The sequence below is a fragment of the Gossypium hirsutum genome, chromosome A07, assembly GCF_007990345.1.
Source record: "Gossypium hirsutum isolate 1008001.06 chromosome A07, Gossypium_hirsutum_v2.1, whole genome shotgun sequence".
NCBI classification, from domain to species: domain Eukaryota; kingdom Viridiplantae; phylum Streptophyta; class Magnoliopsida; order Malvales; family Malvaceae; genus Gossypium; species Gossypium hirsutum.
Window position 1 is genome coordinate 35268574 of NC_053430.1, and position 23285 is coordinate 35291858.

Consider the following 23285-nt stretch of genomic DNA (forward strand, 5'->3'; position numbering starts at 1 on the left):
TAATAACTTTTCGCCCTTATTAGGATCCCTAGACACGCTCTAGTTGCCACCAAAGCTTAAAAACAGAATCATCAGTCACGCCCAACAAAACCCAATTTTCAATAAATTTCTTTCTTTATTATTATTTTTTTACATTTCATTCTTTTGCATCTTAATCGAGAACCCATTACTTATCATATATGCATTGTCTCTTTTTTTTTTTCTTTTTTTTTATCATTTATAAATTGTTTTTGTTCGAAATTGTCACGACGCTGCGCTCAACTTAAAATTAAATAAAATGGTGATAAAATCATTCAAAAAATTTTATTTATTTAAATTGCATGTGTTACAGCTACATTTGGAATATTTTATTCATGAATTGTGTGTTTTCTTTTTATATAATATATGAATGAAGCTAATGTAAGCTAAATTATTGGCATTTAACTGGTGTTAGGATTGATCCGATCAACCAATAACTAAAAAAATAGTAGAATAAATTGAGAAATTAAACATATAAATTTAACGTAAAAAATCCCTCCAAAGAGGTTAAAAAACCACGAGAAAAGATAATTTTACTATAATGGCAAAAGAACAAAGAGTACAAAAAATAGAGATAAAAACTAAACCCCGAAAACCCAAAAATAAAAAAAACCCTCAAAACGTAAACACAAAATTCTCTAAATATGTTATGAGGTCTAATATCGAATGGGTGTATTTTCTAAGGTTGTAAAAGAGCTTATTTATAGGCTAAATTCATAGGTCAAATAATAATAAAATAATCTAAACTAATTAGTGTTTGATTGAAAGAAATAAACAAAGTTTAACTGAAAGATTATTTTTCAAATTTGATTGAAAATAGGAGTCATATTTAACAAATCTTCACCTTGACTCATATTTCCACAACATCATCTTTGCCAAAGCCTGCCACAAGCCTATCTTGAACTATGCAGGGAATTAACTGAGTCAAATTTGTGCTTAGAAATTGGAAGACTTCTAGCATTCGACTTGTACACTACCAAATCAAAACTAACCCGAGTCTAATTTTGACGAACACAGTGCCCTAACTTTTGAAAACTTGTACCCAAAAGAGAACCTCACTTCAACGAAACGATCATATCTTTTCCCTCCATGACCAAGTTGCCTCAGCTCCAAACGAGTTGACTTCGACTCCATAACGGACAAGGGACATCCGATTTCACCGGTCACTGTAGAACCGTCCAGAATATAAAGACTGTCAATTGTTTTACCTTTTAACAAAACGAGAGCTCCACGAGATACTTTAATGTTGCTCGACTTGATGTTGATTCTGCATCCTTTCAAGTCTAAAATACTCAATGAGATGAGATTCTTTCGTAAATCAGGTACATACCTGACATCTGAGAGTGTCATAACCGTTCCATTGTGTATCCTAATTTTAACAGTACCAATACATTTACCTTACTAGATGAATCGTTTCCCATGCGCATAACTCTACCTTCAACCGAACTGTATGTGGAGAACCATTCTCTATTTGGACATATGTGGAAAGAACATCCCGAATCTAGGATCCACTCAGACGTGAGCTTAGACTTATCACTTGTTGACACTAACAAGAAATCATCACCATTTTCATCGGCCAAATTAGCACCAGCTACATTTTCCTCGTTACTCTTGTAGTTCTTTTATTTCGCAGTTTATAACAATCTGCTTTGACGTGACCTAACTTTTTACAATAGCGACACCTTTTGTCTCGTTTCTTTGATGCTACCAAAACAGAAGCTTGCCTATCTGTCTTGCTATCCAAATGAAACTCATTGTCAAGTTTGTCTCTACTCAACAAATGACCCTTCACATGTTCAAAAGAGAGTATGTCACTGTCATAAATCAGGGTCTCCTTGAAAGACTTGTATGAAGGGGGTAAAGAGCACAATAATAGCATAGCATGATCTCCATCATCAATATGAACCTCAACATTTTTTAAATCATTTAAAAGAGTAATGAATTGACTGATATGATCTCTAAGAAGCTCACATTCGTTCATGCAAAACGTAAATAGACGTTGTTTCAACATTAAACGGTTAGCCAGAGACTTAGTCGCATAAAGAGTTTCTAACCTTTTCCACAAGGCGGAGAGGTTTTCTCCATCAATACCTTCTGCAATACCATATTCACGAGGCACAACTGGATTGCAGACAAAGCCTTTTCATCAAGCTCTTCCTATTCTGTTTTATTTAGATTCTCAGGCTTTTTCCCGGTAACAACCTTTTTCAAGCCGGATTGAACTAAAATTGCCATCATCCGAACTTGCCATAGATTGAAATTTGTCTCACCATCAAACTTCTCAATTTTAAACCTTGTTGTTGCCATCTCTGAATGAGATGATCTATGAAAATTGAGCTAGCTCTGATACCAATTATTAGGATCAAACCGATTAAGTAATAAGTAAAAAAATAGCAGAATAAATTGAGAAATTGAACACACAAATTTAATGTGGAAAAACCCCTCCAAAAAGGATAAAAAAACCACGGGCAAAGATAATTTTACTATAATGGAAAAAGAACGAAGAGTACAAAAGATGGAGATAAAAACTAAACCCCGAAAACCCGAAAATAAAAAACTCTCAAAACGTAAACACAAAATTTTCTAAATATGTTATGAGGTCTAATATTGAATAGGTGTATTTTTTAATATTGTAAAAGAGCCTATTTATAGGCTAAATTCATAGGTCAAATAATAATAAAATAATCTAAACTAATTAGTGTTTGATAGAAACAAATAAACAGAGTTTAACTGAAAGATTATTTCTCAAATTTGACTGAAAATAGGAGTCATATTTAACAATTGGGTTCTAACCTAGGCTTTCGCTAATAATTTATGAGGTTGATGAATAACTTATAAATAAATATAATATATATTAATTTTGTTATATCAAGAAGAGACACTGTTATCTGAAAAGACGGTTGTTTGCTCCTTGTCCAAACTTGATATTCCAATATAGTTTGAAACAAGATTGTTTTATAAAGGTAATTAAAGATAATATAGTTAAAAGAAAATTAAATACTCGAAATTTGTTAACATAGTTCGGATAATAATTTTACTTTGTAGAGCCTTACTTAATGAATGATTTATTCAACAATAGATCCAAAAATTTATTGGCTAGAGCTCAATCTACCTTTACAACTAGAAGCAATTGCAGTCTCAATAGATATCCCCAACTTGGTACAATTGCAAATGCAAGAGTTTAATGTAATACTGGGGATGAAGTGGTTGTCTACTCACCATGCATTCATTGATTGCAAATGAAAGAGGATAGTGTTTCATTCTCTCGAACAACACGAATTTATTTATATGAGCAGACATGTCAATTCTCCACTTCGAGTGGTGTCAATCTTAACTATTATGCAATCATTGAAAAAGGGTTGTCAAGGCTATCTGGCTTATGAAAAGGACACATAAGTGGATCTAAGCTTATGATTAGAAGATATCTCGATTGCCAAGGATTTTTTTGATGTATTTCCCGAAGACTTACTTGGTTTACCACCTGTAGTAGTGGAGCTAAGGGACTGGTAAGGGCCTCAGCCCTCTTAAAATGGAAAATTTTTCATTTAGGCTTTTTATAATTTATAAAATTTTAAATTAGTAATGGTAAAATTGCATTTTGACCCCCCCCCAAATGAAAAAAGTTGAAATAAAGATATGGACTATTAAAATAGTGAAAATGTAATTTTACTATCATAAAGATATACAATTTAATTATGCCGCCTCAAAAAAATTTTGACTTCGCCACTGACCACCGAATTGGGAAATAGAATTTGAAATTGAATTAATTCTTAAAACTCAACCAATAGCAAAGCCTCCATATTGTAACACCATTCACCTAGGTTAAACCGGGTTAATGTTACATTTGGCACTAAGTCACTTAAATATCAAATATACTTTTTATACTTAATGTTATTCTTATTAAGCTCAACTTAAGCTTTTTGAATCATTTCCAAACATTTAATAATATATTTAACCCTCAAAATATATAAGATTAACATCCAAAATATCATATTTTCATTTTCATTACAAAATACCATGTAATTTCCTAACATTGTCATTAATTATTACTTAAACATATCATAAACACCTAATGTACATGCCATTTTATGTCCAAAATCATATATAAAAAGAGTTTTGAAACTTTTTAAGAGTTGATGTGATTCTCATAAAAAGGTATTCCACGTACTACTTTCTTTCACCTACGTGTTTGTTTATGTAACACCCAAACCGAACCCGATTATCAGATCATAGTATTATGTGTCACAACTTAAAAACCCAATGAATTTGACAAAAATACTTGAAAATTTTAAAGCTTTGTGGTCTCAACATATACCCCAAGTTTGGTGTAAACCCCATTATAACAATAACAAAACAATCAAATCAATTTCATACAAACATTTGGCGGAAGTCTTATAAAATATGATAGAGTTATATAAATTTCAAGATGGGTCATTTCTCATACAAAAGTTTCAAGTGCATCACTGGCAGTTAAACATCATTCAAAACAGTTTGGCTTATACGCCTAAAAGATGATCTAGTAAACCATAGTAAATAAGATTTAATATATATTTCAGAAGTTCACAAAATATCTCAAAAAACAATGTTTTAGTGAACGACGTAAATTATTACAAAGTTGGTTACAAACAAGTCTACATGCCATCCTACCAAAATGTCATGCATGATACAGAAATAGACAAGTGTCTCACTACCAACAATAACTCTAGCATAGTCCCCTTCTACAGAACCTCTTTCTTCAATCAACACACCTGGGAAGGAAAGATTAACAGAATAAGTTCAAACTTAGTGAGTTCCATTTATAAAGGTAACACAAACGATATATAGGGATACTACTGGTAGGCAAACATTACTCATAACAATACTCAACCTTTCAGAAAGGTTTATACATACTAAACATAATACATCCAATAACGTTCATAGTTCTTAGGTGGACTCTATCTATCAACTTAACACGACTCATAGGCAAACACTATCTGCCCGTTTAACCATAACCTAATACAATAAGCATGTTTTGCACATGACTTATACTCGTGCCAATCTCAGACCCAGAATTTAGAATCAAAATTATATCAATTAGTCATATTCATATGCATATACTCAACCCCTTAACTCCTCACATGATTTTTGTTTAGCTGAACATGTTTTCTCGTGATCTGCCAATTCGATTTACAATATAGCTGCCCTACCAGAGGCATTACAAATATATCTCATTTTCCTTCATCACATATCATATTTCACATATAGATCGTATTGGGTTTGTGCAGTAAGGAGGTTATTTTTCATCGAAACATGAACTGACACTACTCACGTTGACAATACTGGTTTAACATCACAAAACCATACACCACACCTTACGTTATTGAGAGGGAACACTTAACTTACACAAATTATACCGCAAGAGAATTTATAACACATGTAAGTAAGAAGGAACTCACCAGAAAGCCTACTACATTAATATACTCAGCAAGTCACTTGCCCTCATTGTTTAGACCTTCGTTAGCTTCTTAAGCTAAAAGAGAGATAAATATAACTATCAAATCATTAAACTATTAAAATTTAACATACATGCATAAATCAGTAGCATGTAACCTAAAATTAGGAAGTTTCCTTCCTCACAAGCAGTTCTAAAACTATGCATGCTTTATTGTAAATAAATAAATTCCTTCAATAATAACCTAAGGGTTTACCAGGAATTACCAATAAATTGATACTAACAATGGCGTCAACTAGATATTGGAAGCTCCTCGTTAATGATTCCAACTTAGAAATTTATAAATATTTAGTGAAGAACGCAAGGAAGAAGAAGAAGCAGAAGCAAAAACGTAAAAACATGCTAGCTAGATATCCTTATATAGCAAAGACATCAAAGAACAAAACTTAATAGAAGTTAGAGGATCCTATGATCACTTTAGAAGTTTGAAAAGAAAATAATTAAAAATCTAATCATCTACAGTACCTTAGTTTAGTTCTAAATAGGTCTCAACTAAACTCCAACTTTACTAACCGAGCCATCATAATATATTAAACACGAAAAGAAATCTATCGAGCTGCAACTAATGAGCTCGCCCAAAACATTTAGGGTTGGCGGATAGCTTAATAGAAGAGTCCGCAAATTGAAACAATTGAAATGTGCAAGTGTACAAAATTGTATCAAGTAATAAAATAATAAGTATTTCAATGTATCATCTCCACAGAGACTGAACAAGTAAATATTTGTGAAAATTATAACTTAAACAAATTGGTGAAGGTAAAATAATGTGAGTTGAAAATGTGATGTAATTAAATAAAGTGAATTAACTATCTAATTTAGTAAAATAAAATTATCTAAGTATGAAATTAAACACATAAAATTAGGCAAGTCTTAAGAGTTTATCACAATGGCATATAAGTGTTAGAACAACCATCCTTCCTAGGTTAGAACAACCATCCGCTAAAGTTTGCGGCGTTTATCTAAAAAAACGTCGCTAAAGGTCATAAAATTTTAAAAAAAAATTATAAAAAGTCATGAAAAATATAAAAAAAATTAAAATTCATTATCAAAATATTGAAAAGAAGAATAACATCTATGATATAAATATATATCCCACCAAATAAAAAGTTTATCAATAACAATCAAACAAAATACCGGACTTATCATACTACACCAGAAATCTAACAAAATACAAATAGAACAAAATAATGATAGAATGTACACTTTAAGATCAGCAATTAGCTCAAACAAGTCGTCACTATGCATGAATTCAGCTAATCCTGGACCATGCATCCAACAAAAACTCAAACCTGAGAAAAAAGAAACAAAAGTTAATGAATGACACATATAACGTCAAATTAATAATAAAATATGCAATTAACAAGTCAACATTAACGCCACATATAACATCAAATTGCACAACTTAATATACTCAATACATTAGCATAAATAACATCATGTTGAACAATGAGTTTAACACATTCGAATAGATCAATTTTAAGCTCACTAATGGTTAATTTAGCATGGGAACAGCATATAAATGTTTTGCATTTACAGCATGGTTTAATCAACTTCAAGCAGGAAATTAAATGCTGCAAATTTCTAGTATTCAAAGTCATATATGGACAGCATTCAACTTCAAGCAGGAAACAATAATTAAAACTACCATTTTTTTCAGACACCTTTTTTTTCTTAATTTAGGTTCTCTTATTTAGTAAATCATAATAAACAGCATAAAACAACAAAAAGATAACTCACAGACCACATCAATAAATTTCAAACACATATATTCTAGGATTCAATTATACAAAGATTTGCAAGAAAATGTTGTTAAATCAAAGGGAAATACACAATCGAAAAAAATAAAACACATAACAGGAAATAAACTATCAAAAAAATGACAACATCCAAAGATTTAAAAAAGACAAATATAAGAAGTGTTTCATAAGGCTGAACACCGAAAAGTATAACAAAAACACTAAAAAAAAGAAGCATAAATCTGATGGATTATAGAATGAGTTATGCTTTGTGGATAAGTGATCTTCAAAACCAAACCAACAATAATTTTAATTGATTAAAAAAATATATGCACTTAAATAGATTTGATTGTTTTTATTTTTATTAATAAAGTCAATATTATCTGGTTTATTTCATATTTATTGTTATTTAAAAAAATTATATATAATATTTATAAATATTAAATATAAAATATTAATCAATAATATAAAATACTTTTTAATAAGCCTTGCAAATACAATCTAGCACTAAACAATTTCAAAATGAACAAGTAAAAAAAGTGTTCCATAAATTAAACAATAAGATCATCCCATACTATCCATAATTCGAAAATTTTAAAAATATGCCTTAAATCCTTCTACTATTAAAAATTTTAGAATTTAGTCCATATATTTTTCCGAATTCAAAATTTAAGTCCAACTATTAACGTTGTTTTAAAATCTAAAAAATAGATAAACTAAATTCTTGAAAATAAAAGTATAGGGAGTAAATTTCAAAATTTAAAAGCGTACATGGGCTTATGACATATTTTAATCTTCTACAAATCCAAAATAAAGAATAAAATATTTAACTTTAAATCTAAAATTATATTTTAAAATTCATTTTTTTATCTACCGATATACCATACTTCGGTCGGTAAAGGCGAAATCAATCGGTAATCACTCATATAATTAGTACCAACTGCATTTTATACTGGAATAACATTGACTACATTTAAAAATTGCTGAAATCCAGACTCAATATTAAGTCACGCAAATAATAGTGGCTAGTTGATTAATAAATTTGACTATTATGTAGGATGGACCTAAATAATTAAGGAGATCAAAAAAATATCATTTATGTTGTTTAATTAATAAGCATAAATTTAATATGCAAAAGGAAATGAAGACATAAAGTAAGAAATGCAGTTCCCTTTTCATGTGTCAAGACAATGAGAGAACAGTGCAGGAGATAACAAACCTGGTTGGCGTAACTGATACCCATGTTTGCCCAAGCACGCACATAGTTTGGCTTCAAATCTAGTGCCTAAAGATCCAAGACATAGACCAAAAGACTAAATTCAATAGTGCTGAAAATATGGCCACCACAGGCAAAGGGAAGTTTATCATCAAATAATTTTAAATGGACAATCTCAGTAACAGAGGCTAAACAAATCAAACTGCATATGCAAGATCTGAATGCATTAAAAAAGGCATTTTGGAAGAGATGATCAAGGGTATATGTAAATTGAGGAAGTGCATAATCAATGTAATACCCCATACCCGTACTTGAGATCCGGGATAGGATACGAGGCATTACCGAAATTTTCAGAATAATTTCAATTAATTTATATTATTTAGTATTCATTTTCATGTTTCATGTAACATCCTTTTCATGTATTCAATTTATTTGGTTTAGCCAATTAGTACAGTTTATTCATTTAAGTTTCCCTTGTTTCGCTATCCAACAGTTCTGACCTCTCTTCACTAAAAATTAATTATATCAGAGTACAAAACTCGGATAATGTTCCCATTGATTTCTATTGAAAATAGACTCATTAAGGATTCTAAGCATATAAATTTGAGACTCTAATTAATTTTCTCCAATTTTTTGTAATTTTCCAAAGTCAAAACAGGGGAATCCGAATTCATTCTAACCTTGTCTCACAAAATTCATTATATCTCATAATTTACAAATCCATTGCTTACAACGTTTCTTATATGAAAAACTAGACTCAATAAGCTTTAATTTCATATTTTATTCATCTTCTAATTCGATTTTTAAAATTTATGGTTATTTTTCAAAGTTAGTCTACTTCTGCTGTCCAATATTGTTTTAGTTCAAGATGTTTATTACCATTTTTCCTCTAAATTTCAAAGGTCATACAAGTCAGTCCTTGCTCAATTAGCCCATCTATTAAGCTAATTTTTCTCAATTAAAATTTTATTCCATCATTCTAAACTATTACACAATCTTTGAAAATCAGAATTTTAACACTAAACCTTAATTCACAACTTTTTCACAATTAGGTCCTAAAATCAATTTCTATTGAAATTACTTGATAAAATCATCAAACAACAAAATCAAAGCTTCAAATTCATTTTATTTCATCATAAACAGCTAACACTTATCAATGATAGCTTTTAATTTTGTTCATAAAATCAAAAACTAATGAATTAAACACTTGGACCTAATTGTAAAAGTCACAAAAACATAAAAATCTCAAAGAAAAGGGTAAGAATTGAACTCACATATGTCAAAGTATGAAAAACCAGCAGCTTTCAGACCTCCCATGGCGTTTTTGCTGAAGAAAAATGATGATATCTCTAGATTTTTCAAATTTGTCTTGTTTTATATGTTTAATTTGCAAAATTTCCCATTTTGCCCTTGTTTCTCCTTGTCTTTTTTGCTGATTTTCTTGCCCAACCGTCCAGCCCATACAATTTGAGTCCAATTGCCTTTTAAATCCTTCCTTTTTAATCACTTAAACTATTTAATCACAATTTAATAAATTTTGCACTATTTTCAATTTAGTCCTTTTTAATTAATTGACTAACCAAACGTTAAAATTTTCTAACGAAACTTTAATGCTAACTTAGTAACACTCCATAAATATTTATAAAAATATTTATGGCTCGGTTTATAAATCCGAGGTCTCGATACCTCGTTTTCAACCAAATTTACCTGATTAATTCTTTTAAAATCGCAAAATTCACTAATTAAAAATAATTATTTTAAGTTTGCGCTTGGCCTATAATTATTATTTGTTAAAATTTCTAAAATTACTCGTCGAATTTAGTGATCTCGAATCACTGTTTCCGACACCACTGAAAAATTTGGCTATTACAATCAAATCATCTAAATCAACCAATAGCTTCAACAAATCAAATAACTAATTACATGGAGCTGAATAGAAGAGCTAGTTTGTCTTCTAAGGTCCAACTAGGTGCAACATGTTATTTGGAGCATCTTTTTAGCAGCCTAAGGTTACAAAGATAGAGCAAGTAAATAATTCAACCCTATAAGAGAGCTGTATAACACACCAATGCATCACTTTACCATTGAAAGATAAGAAAGAAGAGAAATAGAAGAAAAGATGATGCAACCCATATGAGTTTGGCACACAGAAGATTGACATGTTGGGTTATCACATGTATGGCAGAAAAGACTTTGATTAACACCAGAATATAACAATAACATTTCCAAAATGTAATGTTAGGGATAAGCTTCTAGTATTCTTAAGGAAAATTATATCCTATCACCATATGTAAAACTCTAAGTCCCAAATATAATCACTGCAGTCATGGAAATCATATGCAAAAAGACACCCTTGTAATCACAGCATTCACAACATAAGCAAACTATCCCACAGTAACATTAGAGGAAGCGCCTTACACTCAAACCAAGATTGCAATATCAAGGCATTGTTCCAAAAGAAAAAAACTAACCAAAAAAACAAAGAATTATACCCTAGTGTACTTACATATGCATAATTATATATATACATATGCCAAAGGGACACATCAAGAATGCAATTCATTAACGCTGAACATAAATGTAACTGTACTAGTCAACGGCATCATGCATTCAATAATTCAGTTAAAAATAGCATTTGTTTTTCTAAAAAATAAAATAAAATAAGCAGCATTCTTTAGTTAAAGAAAAATAACAGTAAAAATTAATTCACTTTATCGCAGTCGATATTCATGAATTTGTTCCTAAAGTTAAATATCATAACTCCAATGAAATCAGAATATTACGATGCATCTGCAAATGAGTTGAAAATCGTCAAGTTGTGTCATCCTTGAATTATCCAAACAAAAAGAAAGCCAAAAATGAGAATGAAATTCATAAATTCCATTGAAATCACCATTAAAAAAACAATTGACACCAAATCATAAGCCAAAGTGTACACGAATTGATTCGCAATTAACCTAGAAACATACTTCACATATATACAACAGAAAAAAAAAAGGTAGCCATATGATCTAGCTTGTCGCATGATATGAAGCTGCAGCTATTATCCATCGCTTAATTTGATCAAATAGTTATAGAAACAGATATGTATATATATAATTATTAGAGAAGAATGTACTGATAAGACTTTTCTTTGGGTGATGTCGTAACCATCCATACAGATACGTTAAAGCAGCAGTCTGTTCCAATTCTGAACTTTTCAAATAGTATTATTTGTTTGACACTCCAAAATTTTGATCTCATCTTACTAAGAAATGTTTGCATAAATAACATATATTTCTGGAAGTCTGCGGTATTTTGTCCTGAGCAATAATCTGAACCTTTTTCAAAGCAATGATATGTAGAAAAATGTTAAGTAGAGACACGAGAAGATAAATTAGGAACCCATGTATGCTTGTTTATCCAGACATTTATCCATACGCATGCGTGTGAAATGTGCATAACAGTCTAAGTTGAAGTTGTCCAACATAAGTAAAAACCGAAAAAGAAAAACCCAGAGAAGCATAAACACTGTGAACTTACAGTCCCAGTAGCCCAAATCCAAGCCCTGAAAGTGAGAAGTGGAGGCTTAAGCTTAAGTTCCTTCATGAGAGTGAAGGCTTGTTCCCACTCGTATTTAGCTTTTGTGACAGCTTTTTGAGCAGCCCAGATGGCATAATCCACCTAAGAACGAGATAAATAGCAAGGTTAGAAAGAAAAAAAAAGAAAAAAAGAAATACAAGTGAAGCAAATGTGAGAAAGCAAAAGCATTTCAAGTTCACCGAAAGCGGCGAGTATGGAATAACTACGAGGCAAGTGTAGAAAATAAGGGTGCAATGGAGAAGCCTTTCCTTTATTGATTTCATATAACAAACAAACAGTGAATACCTGCCTTGTAAATGAAAATAGACAAATTGCTTTAGTCCAGTCATTGTGTTTGGTTGAAACGCAGATTAAAACATATATCGAATACTGAAACACAAAAGCAAACTTGGGTAGAAGAGTGAGAATGATGGGCTTTGAGTGCAAGAGACAAAGTTTCATCTCTTGAAAGAAGAGAGTCAGTTGTGATTAAGGCAGATTTTGGAACTTTAGGAAGCAACTCTCTTTTGCTAATCGGCCGGAGAGCGGCCACACCTCTTCCTCCGGCGTCGGGGAAGCAAGAGACACCCAGACAACGGAGACGCTGCTGTTGGGGAGTTTCTTTATTGAATAGGGCAACAGAGGGGGGAGATTTGGGGTGTTTTGAGGATACTGATTTTAGGGGAAAAAATTAGGGGTTTTCGTGTCGGGCAAGAGAAAAAGAAAACATTTTAGGAAGGAAAACAATCCCGTTTAATAGTTATGTTTTTTTGCGGCGTTTTTTAAACCCTTAAATCTCCCATTGAATTTTATTTAAAATACATCATATTTATAAATACTTAACTAAATTTACTTAAACCTAATGATATTGTTTTAATTTTTTTTATAAATATATACATGTTATTTTCATTTAATATTTATTAATTTTTTAAATATAAACAAGTTAAATATTTTTAATTCTTATTTTTTTTCTATTAGTCATTGAATTAATGTAAGTTTTGGCTTTAGTCATTTTACTTTAATTTTGTTATTTTTAGTCATTGTAATTTTGAAATTTTGAAATTGTAGTATTAATTAAATGGTAGCTATTAAATTCATTAGGTTTTGCTATTTCTAAAATCTAATGTAACAAACATATTACTCACAAAAAGTCAGTTACGGATTTAACGGTTGTCATTTGTGTCAAAATTAAAATTTCAAAATTCGAAAAGTATAGGGACCAATAATGATCTAATTAGATAACATAAAATCAACCTACAACTTTACGCACAATACCAAGACTAATAGCAGAATTTAACCAAACATATATAATTGCTATCATTTGAGTGATCATGACTAAAATTTTAAATTTTAAAAAGTACAAAAGATAAAATTGATTGATTTGAAAAATACAAGGCCTAAAACTAATCAAATTAAAATATAATGACTAAATTTTAAGTTTAAATTTTACTTAAATAAATTAAGTGTAAAGGAATTAATTTGAATTGAATTGTTTTTAATATATCAAAATATTTTTAGATTAAATCTTAAACCATTTAATATATATATAGAGTTTACCTATTATCTCTTAAATAATTTAAACTATAATCATAAGTTTAATATATTCAAATTAATATTATCTTTTTTACAATTATATAATAAATCATTTAATATATAATTAAAAAATGCTAATTAATCTAAACCCTAAACCTCTTAACCCCTATCCCATAAACACTAAACCCTAAACCCTAAACCCTAAACGCTTACACCTTAAACTCTAACCCTAAACCCTAAACCATAATCTCTAAACCCATAATTCATCTTAAACCTTCAAATACTAATTAACTCCTAAACCTTAAACCTTAAACCATATATCTTAAACCATAAACCTTAAACTATAATGATAATTAATTCAATATTTTAAATTTAATACTATCTCTTTTTACGATTATATAAGAAAATATTTGATATATTGTATAACCATAATTTTTAATAATTATTGTTTTAGGGGTTATAGATTAGTGTTTATGATTTTTTTAGGGTTTAAGGTTTTTAGCGGCATTTTAGCAAAAAAAGCCACTATTGCTCTGTTTTTAGCGGCGCCGCTATTGCTCTGTATTTTACTTGCGGCGTTTTTTGATAAAACGCCACTAAAAATGCCGCTAAAGCCCTATTTTCCTGTAGTGATTACAGATTTAATTCCTTCATAATTAAATATTACACCATACAAATATTATGTCAATTAATTAAAAACTTGTTCAGATTAATTAATTAATTCATACATTCATTCACATTAATCATGCAACAGAAACTTAATCATGATTTTACTTGTATGAATAAAAAGATAAAAAATCATAGAACATCTCTTAACAAAATTAAATAACTAAGGAAATTAGATCATTCCAACACAAATGAATTTAAGCAATCATGATATTATTGAAAATCAAATGCTTAATTGACATCATGTTTATGAATTGAACAAAACAAAAGATTGAAAAGGGAAGAGAAAACTCTAGTCGATTTTGGAAATTCTTGAGGCATAAACCGTTTGCTCCTTCCTTCGTTTTTCTAGATTGCTATCACAACTAAGCAATTTAATCCCAACAAAGTTGACTAAGGCTGCTCCCAAGGCTATGAAAAGGCTCTTTTTTAAGAGAGAGAAATAGATAATGAGAAGGAAAAGAAAAAGCTAGTGGAAAGAAGAGAGAATGAGATTAATGTTTGATGAGTGAATGAGTGATTATGAGAGGCACTTGAGGGCTCTAATTATACTAATAGGTAAGGGATAAAAATAGCAATTAGATACCATTCACTCCCTCAAATGGCCAGCCATGCTAAGTCAGAGGGAGGTTGGGATAGCTTTGTTATTTTTGGGTTGTGGCTAAAAATAGAAGGCATAAAAAGGGGAGGGGTTGGAACGACATTAAGAGAACTTTAAGGGGATGTTTTGAAATTATTTTTATTAGCTTTTGGGAGCTAATTTTGGACAAGGCTGGACGATTTTGGGCTACTCCTTGGGCTTGTCCATCTTCCTTCTTTAATTGGTCAACTTGGGCTATTTCTTCCGCATCAAGTTGTCCAATGTTATCAAACAAAATTTAACTGGACCAAACAATTTTTAGAAAGCCCCAGAACATAATTTTGATTTTCCATGACTGTTAAATCATTAGCTAATTCTCCAAAAATTCCCCATCAATTAATTCTTCTAAGATGACTACTAAGCTGATTTTTCTTTCATTGCTCAAAGTTGTCCAAAATTGGTCGAATTATGTAAATTTATTATAAAAATAAATAAAATCCAAAATGTATCATAAATTAAGTTCAATTTAATTATTTTATTATAAGAGCATAAAATATGATAAAAATTACTTAGAATTTGCATGAATTAATGTTCAAAAGGTGCTGAAAAAGTCTATATATTTTAGTCTTTCCACACCCCCAAACTTAATTCATTATTTGTCTCAAGTAATGCTCAAATTGCAAAAGAAGTTTAAGAAAATCACCCTTGAAATTTTTCTTCAAAAATTATTTTTCCCACAATTATGAGTTTAATGCAATTATGCTCAAGGAAAAAAAACTGAAATTATGCAACTTAAGTATAGATATTGTTAAATTATTCTCAATTATTATCATGATAGCAAGAATTTAGACTAAATGCTTTCTCTTAGTAAATATATACTAAATTCATACCAGTTAACTTTTATTTCCTTATTTAAGACTAAGTTGCAATCCCTAAGTTTAATTATGTCTTCATATGTTAAGTTTAGCAAATTCTCTCAACTAATGTAGTCTGCATAGAAATTTGAATAAATAGGTCTTTTAAATAGGTTGTAACGTGGCTTGGCTAGGGTAGGTAAAAGATAGATAATTTTAAGCTAAAACCCTAGACTCAGCTTGCATCAGACCTTCAGAATAAATACCCCCAAATTCACCAACTATTTTTGAACTTGAATACACATGCTCCTTGTGCATCTCTATACCTTTCCCCAAACTTATTTTCAAGAATATTCTAAATAAACTGAGTCTAGTGTTTCGGGCAATTTAAGAATAAATATTAAAGAAGGGATGGCTTATTAATGCAAGGTTCATATAAAATCAGGCCATATAGTCTTAAAGTTGGTTTCAAGGGATAAATATTCATTAAGGTTGGCTTGAAAAGCTCAAACGGTCCAAAAAAAAAGTTTTCCTAAATCATTTTTAAAGTTCCATGCCTCATAGGATTTCGCCTCAAGAAATTACGAAGTCAATTCTAAAGACTTAAACCTTCATGCATGCATAACTTTTCTAAGGAATTAAAAATCTCCTGGTTTGATTTATATATTTTACTAAGATTAACATTTATGTCATAATTCAACTAACATAACAATTATTGAGATAATAGAACTTTATTTATACTAAAGTTTAGCATAATTACAAAAATTTAAATTTTTTTAGCAAAATTTAACTTAATCACAATTTGATATGAAAAATGAATTCTTGAAAATAACAATTCAATTTTTGGTCCCCCAACTTAAGATGAACAATATCTCTATAGTTAAAACAATAGATAGAAGGAACAAAAATAGAGAAGTGAATAAATACTATACACCAGGTAAGATCCCAAGAAAAGGAGGTGAGTCAAGTTTGATTGCTTAAATACCAAGCCTTTCTTAGACAGATCCAATCCTAAACATGTACATATCTATTGCCACACTTCTTATTTTTCAAGAATTTTTCTTAAATAAAGTGAAAATTGTTTAATTTTATTAATGATTTCAACTTATGATTTTATTATGCGAGAAACAGAATTATCTTAAAAGAAATTAAAACTACAAACTTAAAATATCCTAAAAAGAAAAATAAAGGAAAGGAAAGACCCCCCTTTTTAATTTATTTGTAGACCTTTTAAAATGCGACCTATCTTTTACTTCATCATTCTTGTTCTTGCTTGAGTCACCTTGTTCCTTCCTTACCGTTGGAGTTCATGGTTCGAATATAAAGTCTGGAAATTCTGGCAAAAAAATAAACGGGTTACGAAATATTTTCTTAAATGCATCTCTGAATGAATCATTCCATATTTTTCTATATCTCCAAAAAGCTTGTTATTGCCATTGCATGTGTTGGTATATGTCCATTACATTCGATTGGTCATTCCGTGGAATGGTGCTTGATGAAGGGGCTTTAAATGTCGGAGTTACCATCTCTGGTTCATGAATTGCTTCAGTCTGTTCTGCCAAGTTAGGAACTTCAATTGGATGCACTGGTTTTGGTTTTGCAGGAATTCCCTCTTTTTCAATGTCATTGATCGGTTCACACTGCTTCTGAAGGATAGCATCTCCTACTATTCTGAAAAGGTCCCAATCACTAATTGTTCTTTGATTATACCTTTCCATCTCTACAATTGGACAGATACAAGCTTTCATACACAGTATTATGATCATCAAAGGGAAATATGATGAGTTAAAATGTCTTATAACACAGTCTCAAATTTCTTTTAGGATAATATTTCCTACATTAATAGTCTTTGTTATCATAATGGAATATAACAAAGCCATTCATTCCATAGAAACTGTGGTACCATGTGAGATAGGCATTAAACTAAAATAGACGAAATAAAACTATACATTCACTAAAGGTGTCAATTGATCTTTATGATAATATGACTCTCATATCTTGATGCAGAACATTTAGAACCGGGAATTGTTAGTTTTTGTAGAATTTCTTGGAACATCTCCTTTTCAACATTCTTCATTATAGATGAGTAATCCTCGTCTTCAAAGTCAGGTAAGTTAAAGAAATCATTAATAGCGTTCAAATTAAAAGGTACCGTAACTCCTCGGACAATTACTTATATTGCAGTAGATGAGGTCAAATTTGCATAGAATTCTAGAACTAACTTAGGATTTGAGGTCGGTTTCTAATCACAAAACACTTCCCAATTTAATGCTTCAGCAATTTTTTGAATGTTCTCCATGAAGTTCGTGTGATTACTTTCTCCCAAATTAAATCCTTTTTTTTTCTGGAAGCATTTGTTACTTTTTGAATATGTTCTCGTATCTTGCCTTTGCTTTATTGGAATGGAACTTGTTTTGTGATTCTTCGATTTGAACAAAAGATCGAGTTCTTTTTCGAGACATATTGCAATTAATAACAACCTAAAAAAAACAACACAAATAGTAATATTCCACTTTTTTAGCAAATATTCAACATATTTAATTTTAATAAAAAAGATGAAATAAATTTAAGTAATGGAAAATTTGATAACAAGTTGATTACTACCTTTGTAACAAGCAAATAAGAAATTTCCATAGGACATGGTGTAACACCCCTAACCCGTGTCCGTCGCCGAACTAAGGTTACGAGGTATTACCAAACAAAACACAGTTCAAAACAGACATTCTTTACAAATCATAGGCCCAGTAATGTATTCTCCCTTATAAAATTTTTCGAAATAAATTGATAAACCAACCTCTTATTCATACAAGTCAAAATCATTTATTCGAATCACATATCTAACCACACATATCACGCCTTATCGAACATTCTCTTATATGAACTATATTTCAATATCTAACCATTTCAATTACGTTTGCTAATTCAAAACTTTCAAGCCAAGCCATCAAATATCAAAACCAAACTAAATAACAAACGTAATATTTAATAAAAATTATACATACACCTGTTAAACTAATTTAGCCATATCTCACAGTTTAATAACCATTTGCACATAAAACGTTAGGTAACTTTATACATGACCAACTAAGTTTTTTTACATCATCCAACCATGTGCATAACACCCTAAAACCAAAAGTCATTTCTAAATTCAGTTACCAAATCATAGCATTTTAAACATTATAACCTTATGTACATTTTACTAAATCAAATTTAACCATTTTCGAATACAAATGCCAAGTCATAAAATATCTAATTTGCAAGCTAAATAGCATATCTAACATGTTATATTCAACCACACACATGAACCCCATACCTAATTCGCATGCGAATTATCATGCCTATAATTCATATACACAACCAATTAATATTTTCAATAATCAATCATTCAATTAACCTCCATATCAATTAGATCATATACATTCTTTGTCATTAAAAAATCGAGCCTAAATAGTCAAATACCATAGCCGAACATATAACTACCTATATATATAACACATTTTATAACCATCATTGAATCAATGATTTGACCTTTTTAAAACGAAACTACAAGCAAACATTAAATAGGCATATGTATTCATATCTCAAATGTCCAACAATTTAAAAAAAATAACCTTTCGGTTATCAAATTTAACTCAATAAATCATAACATCTCCATCACCCAGTCTATAAGATAAACATAGTATCTCATATCTTAACATCAAAACAATATGTCATTTATAGATATTCAAATGACCCCTTTTACCAAACCATATTATACCACTTTTCATGCCACCAAAGTAAGTTAATTAATAAGCCGAATATATACCCTACTTACCACTTCTCATTGCCAAATCATATAACCAACATCACAACATATTTACCATAAATCATACCTCTCAATTAAGCTTATAACATGACCAAAAATAATTGCCAACATTTGCATCATGAACAAGCCATTTTCGCATGGCTATATACATATACAAATTTCAAAAATCAAATATATCAAAACTAGCCTATACATGCCACATAACCAAATCTCAAAGCGTTTATTTACCGAAATGAATACGGGATAGTGTGATGAGATCTCCCAAGACTTCCAACCAGAGCAAGTCTCCGAAACTCTATAACATAGGAAAAACACACAGAGTAAGCTTTGAAAGCTTAGTAAGCCATAAGCAAATAAATCATTCCAATAATGTTTATAATTCAATTTAATTAAGCTGAATTTAAAAAATCTCAACCACATATACATTCATCATAATCTCAATTTCTTAAGACCACACTAGGTAACTTCACTAGAGTTAATTATGGATGGACATATAAACCGTTTTTTTTTTCAAATTTATATATCTACCATTAGCTCATTCGTAGGATTAAGCTTCCACAATTTCATTACATACCAACCGAATCATGATCATTTATTACAATTTATTCGTAAAAAATATATCAATTTCTTTTTATACACTTCCAAGCCCGAATAAGCATAACAATTCACATCTCATTTTCACATAAATTATATAACGAATAATCATAATCATACTTACTTTCATTGCTCAAATTCATATTCATCATAAACATACCTGATTCGGCTGCACACTCATATACTCATTTATTTCTCGGAATACCCCGTTGAACCGTTCAGAATCAAATAGGATACTTGGATAGCTCAAAAAAATCGTACAATGCCAACGTCCCAGACGTGGTCTTACATGTAATCAATATCGATGCCACTGTCCCAGACAGGGTCTTACACGAAATCAAATATGATGCCGATGTCCCAGACATGGTCTTATACATAAATCTCAAATCGATGCCAACGTCCCAGACGTGGTCTTACACGATAACATATATCGGAATCCTATGTCATGACATATGTATCCTAACTATTCCTATGGTTCGTACGGGGCTTTTCGGACGTCGTAATTCTATCGATTCAAGCCCGTAACTAGTTCTCCAACTCTAAATTCAATTCAGCATATGCACATATATTTATTAAAGATAAATTCAGCACATATAACATATATACATTCAAATTTAACAGCATTTATTCACTTATGAACTTACCTCGTACGAACGCGAACGGACCGGAACGACTAATCGATAACTTCCGATTTTCCCGATCCAAATCCGATTTCCACTTTTTCCAATCTAATTAATATCAAATTTAACTTAATTATTCAACATTTCATTAAATTTTCATTCAAGAACATATAAATGGAAATTTGCATTTTAGCCCCTAACATTTTGCATTTTTCTCAATTTAGTCCTTATTTCAAAATAACATAAAATACACAAAATTTCACTAAATCCTTGTTAGGCCGAATTCTACCCATACTACTAGCAGCCCATATTTTTAGTTTATTCACACATTTAACCTTGAATTTGTACACTTTTCTCAATTTAATCCTTAATACACATTTTTATCAAAAATCACTTAATTAAACATAATAATCTATCAACAAAAGTTTATATTTCATCATCAAACCACAAAAACATCAAGCTAACATCAATGGCAAATTTCAAAATCATCACCAATTCACAAAATTGAAGCATGGGCTTTAAAGAACACAAAGCAACGATCTCAAAAACGTAAAAATTATCAAAAACCGAACAAAGAACTAACCTTAATCAAAATTCAAAATGGCCGAACCCTTAGCTTGTTCTTTCCTTTTTCTTTTCTTTTACATTCGGTTAGTAGAAACAAAAGAAATGATAATGGCTTTTTAACTTATGTTTGTTTTTTTATTATAATAACTTTATAATATATTATTTATTATTATAACCTTTATAATTACTATAAAAACTATATAATATATACATAGTGCCGTCCATTCATTAATTCAATGGCAAAATTGCAACATGAAACCTTCATATTAAAAGAACAACCACTATTTGGCCTTTCTAAAAATAACCACTAAATTTTTATTTTACTCGATTAAGCCCTATTCTCAAATTAAGCACTCAAACAATAAAATTAATTCACGAAACTTTCACATATATAAATTCACACATAATAAACACAGAAAAAAAATATTAAAATATTTTTCAGACTCGGATGTGTGGTCCCGAAACCACTGTTCCGATTTGGGTCAAAATCGGGCTATTACAACTCTCCCCCACTTAGGGATTTTCGTCCTCGAAAATCTTACAGGTGAGTAGGTGTGGGCAACGTTCTTTCATTGCATTCTCTGGTTCTCAAGTTGCTTCCCCAACTCCGTGTTTATGCCACAGTACTTTGGCTAACGAAATTTTCTTATTTCGTAATTCTTTAACCTCACGAGCCAGAATGCTAATCGGTTCTTCTTCATATGACATATTAGACTTAATTTCAATCTCGGTCAAACTGATCACATGCGAAGGATCGGATCAGTATCTATGAAGCATCGAAACATGGAATACATTATGAATCTTTTCTAGTTCAGGTAGCAACAACAGTCTATAAGCAACCGACCCGATATGCTCTATAATCTCATATGGTCCAATGAATCGCGGACTCAATTTGCCTTTACGACCAAATCTGAGTATTTTCTTCCACATTCAAAAAGACTTTATCTTCGATCTGAAATTCTATATCCTTTCTTTTCAAGTCTGTATATGATTTCTGACAATCCGATGCTATTTTCAGACTATCACGAATCACTTTCACTTTCTGTTCAGTCTCTTTAATCAAATCGACCCCGTGTATCTTATTTTCTCTGAGCTCGGTCTAATACAATGGTGTACAACATTTAAGACTGTATAAAGCCTCGTAAAGTGCCATTTTGATACTAGATTGAAAGCTATTATTATATGCAAATTCAATCAAAGGTAAGTATTGATCCTACGTACCTTCAAACTCGAGAACGCAGCATCTCAACATATCCTCAAGTATCTGAAAGATTCGTTCAGATTGACCATCTATTTGCGGATGGAAAGCTGTGCTAAAGTGTAGTTTCATACCTAAAACATCTTGCAGTTTCTTCCAAAATCACGATGTGAACCTCGGGTCTCTGTCTGAAACAATAGAAATAGGTACTCTATGCAATCTCACAATCTGAGAAACATATAATTCAGACAGCTTATCAAGTGAATATTCTGTACAAACCGAAATAAAGTGTGTTGATTTAGTCAATCTATCCACAATAACCCAGATTGCATCTTTCTTACTCCGTGTCAACAGTAAACTAGATACAAAATCCATTGTAACTCTATCCCACTTCCACTCGGGTATCATAATCGGCTAAAGTAACCTAGAAGGTACTTGATGCTCTACTTTCACTTGTTGACAAACTAAACATTTCCAAATAAAGTCAGAAATATCTCGTTTCATACCATGCCACCAATAAAGCTATTTCAGATCATTATATATTTTTGTACTACCCGGGTGAACAGATAATCAACTATTATAAGCTTCGTTCAAAATCATATGAATCAACTTTGAATTCTTCAGAACACATATTCAGTTTCTAAACCTCAAACAATCATTGGTATCAACTCGAAACTCTGTTACACCACTCGATTCACATTGAGCTCATTTTGCTAACAAATCATTATCAACTTTCTGAGCATCACAAATTTGTTGAACAAATAACGGTCTAGCTTTTAATTCAGCTATTATCGAACCATCATTGGACATAGTCATATGCGCATTCATTACTCGCAAAGAAAACAA

General features: G+C 30.6%; 1 protein-coding gene and 1 long non-coding RNA gene across 7 annotated transcripts; both read right to left on the reverse strand.

Annotated features, from left to right (window-relative positions):
* Positions 1-4535: 4535 nt before the first annotated feature.
* On the reverse strand, positions 4536-12774 carry LOC107952901 (protein SET DOMAIN GROUP 40). Of its 6 annotated transcripts, XR_001698981.2 has the most exons (6): positions 12329-12760; positions 11984-12124; positions 8465-8530; positions 6711-6798; positions 5454-5527; positions 4536-4766 (listed from the first exon to the last, which is right to left on the reverse strand). XR_001698981.2 is itself a non-coding variant. In XM_041116951.1 (4 exons), the coding sequence occupies exons 1-4, from the start codon at positions 12482-12484 to the stop codon at positions 6763-6765; spliced, it is 393 nt and encodes a 130-aa protein (XP_040972885.1). In that variant the 5' UTR covers positions 12485-12764; the 3' UTR covers positions 6563-6762. The 6 variants fall into 6 exon arrangements, 4 of the variants coding, with proteins under 4 accessions (XP_016743596.1, XP_040972886.1, XP_040972885.1 ...); XR_005930046.1 differs by lacking the exon at positions 4536-4766 and having other exon boundaries at positions 4773-5527; positions 6711-6791; positions 8464-8530; positions 12329-12765; XM_041116951.1 differs by lacking the exons at positions 4536-4766; positions 5454-5527 and having other exon boundaries at positions 6563-6791; positions 8464-8530; positions 12329-12764.
* Positions 12775-19491: 6717 nt separating this feature from the next.
* Positions 19492-21029, reverse strand: LOC107956473 (uncharacterized). The gene is made up of 2 exons (XR_001700115.2): positions 20699-21029; positions 19492-19755 (listed from the first exon to the last, which is right to left on the reverse strand). It is a non-coding gene; the product is annotated as an uncharacterized lncRNA (long non-coding RNA).
* Between the last annotated feature and the right edge of the window lie 2256 nt (positions 21030-23285).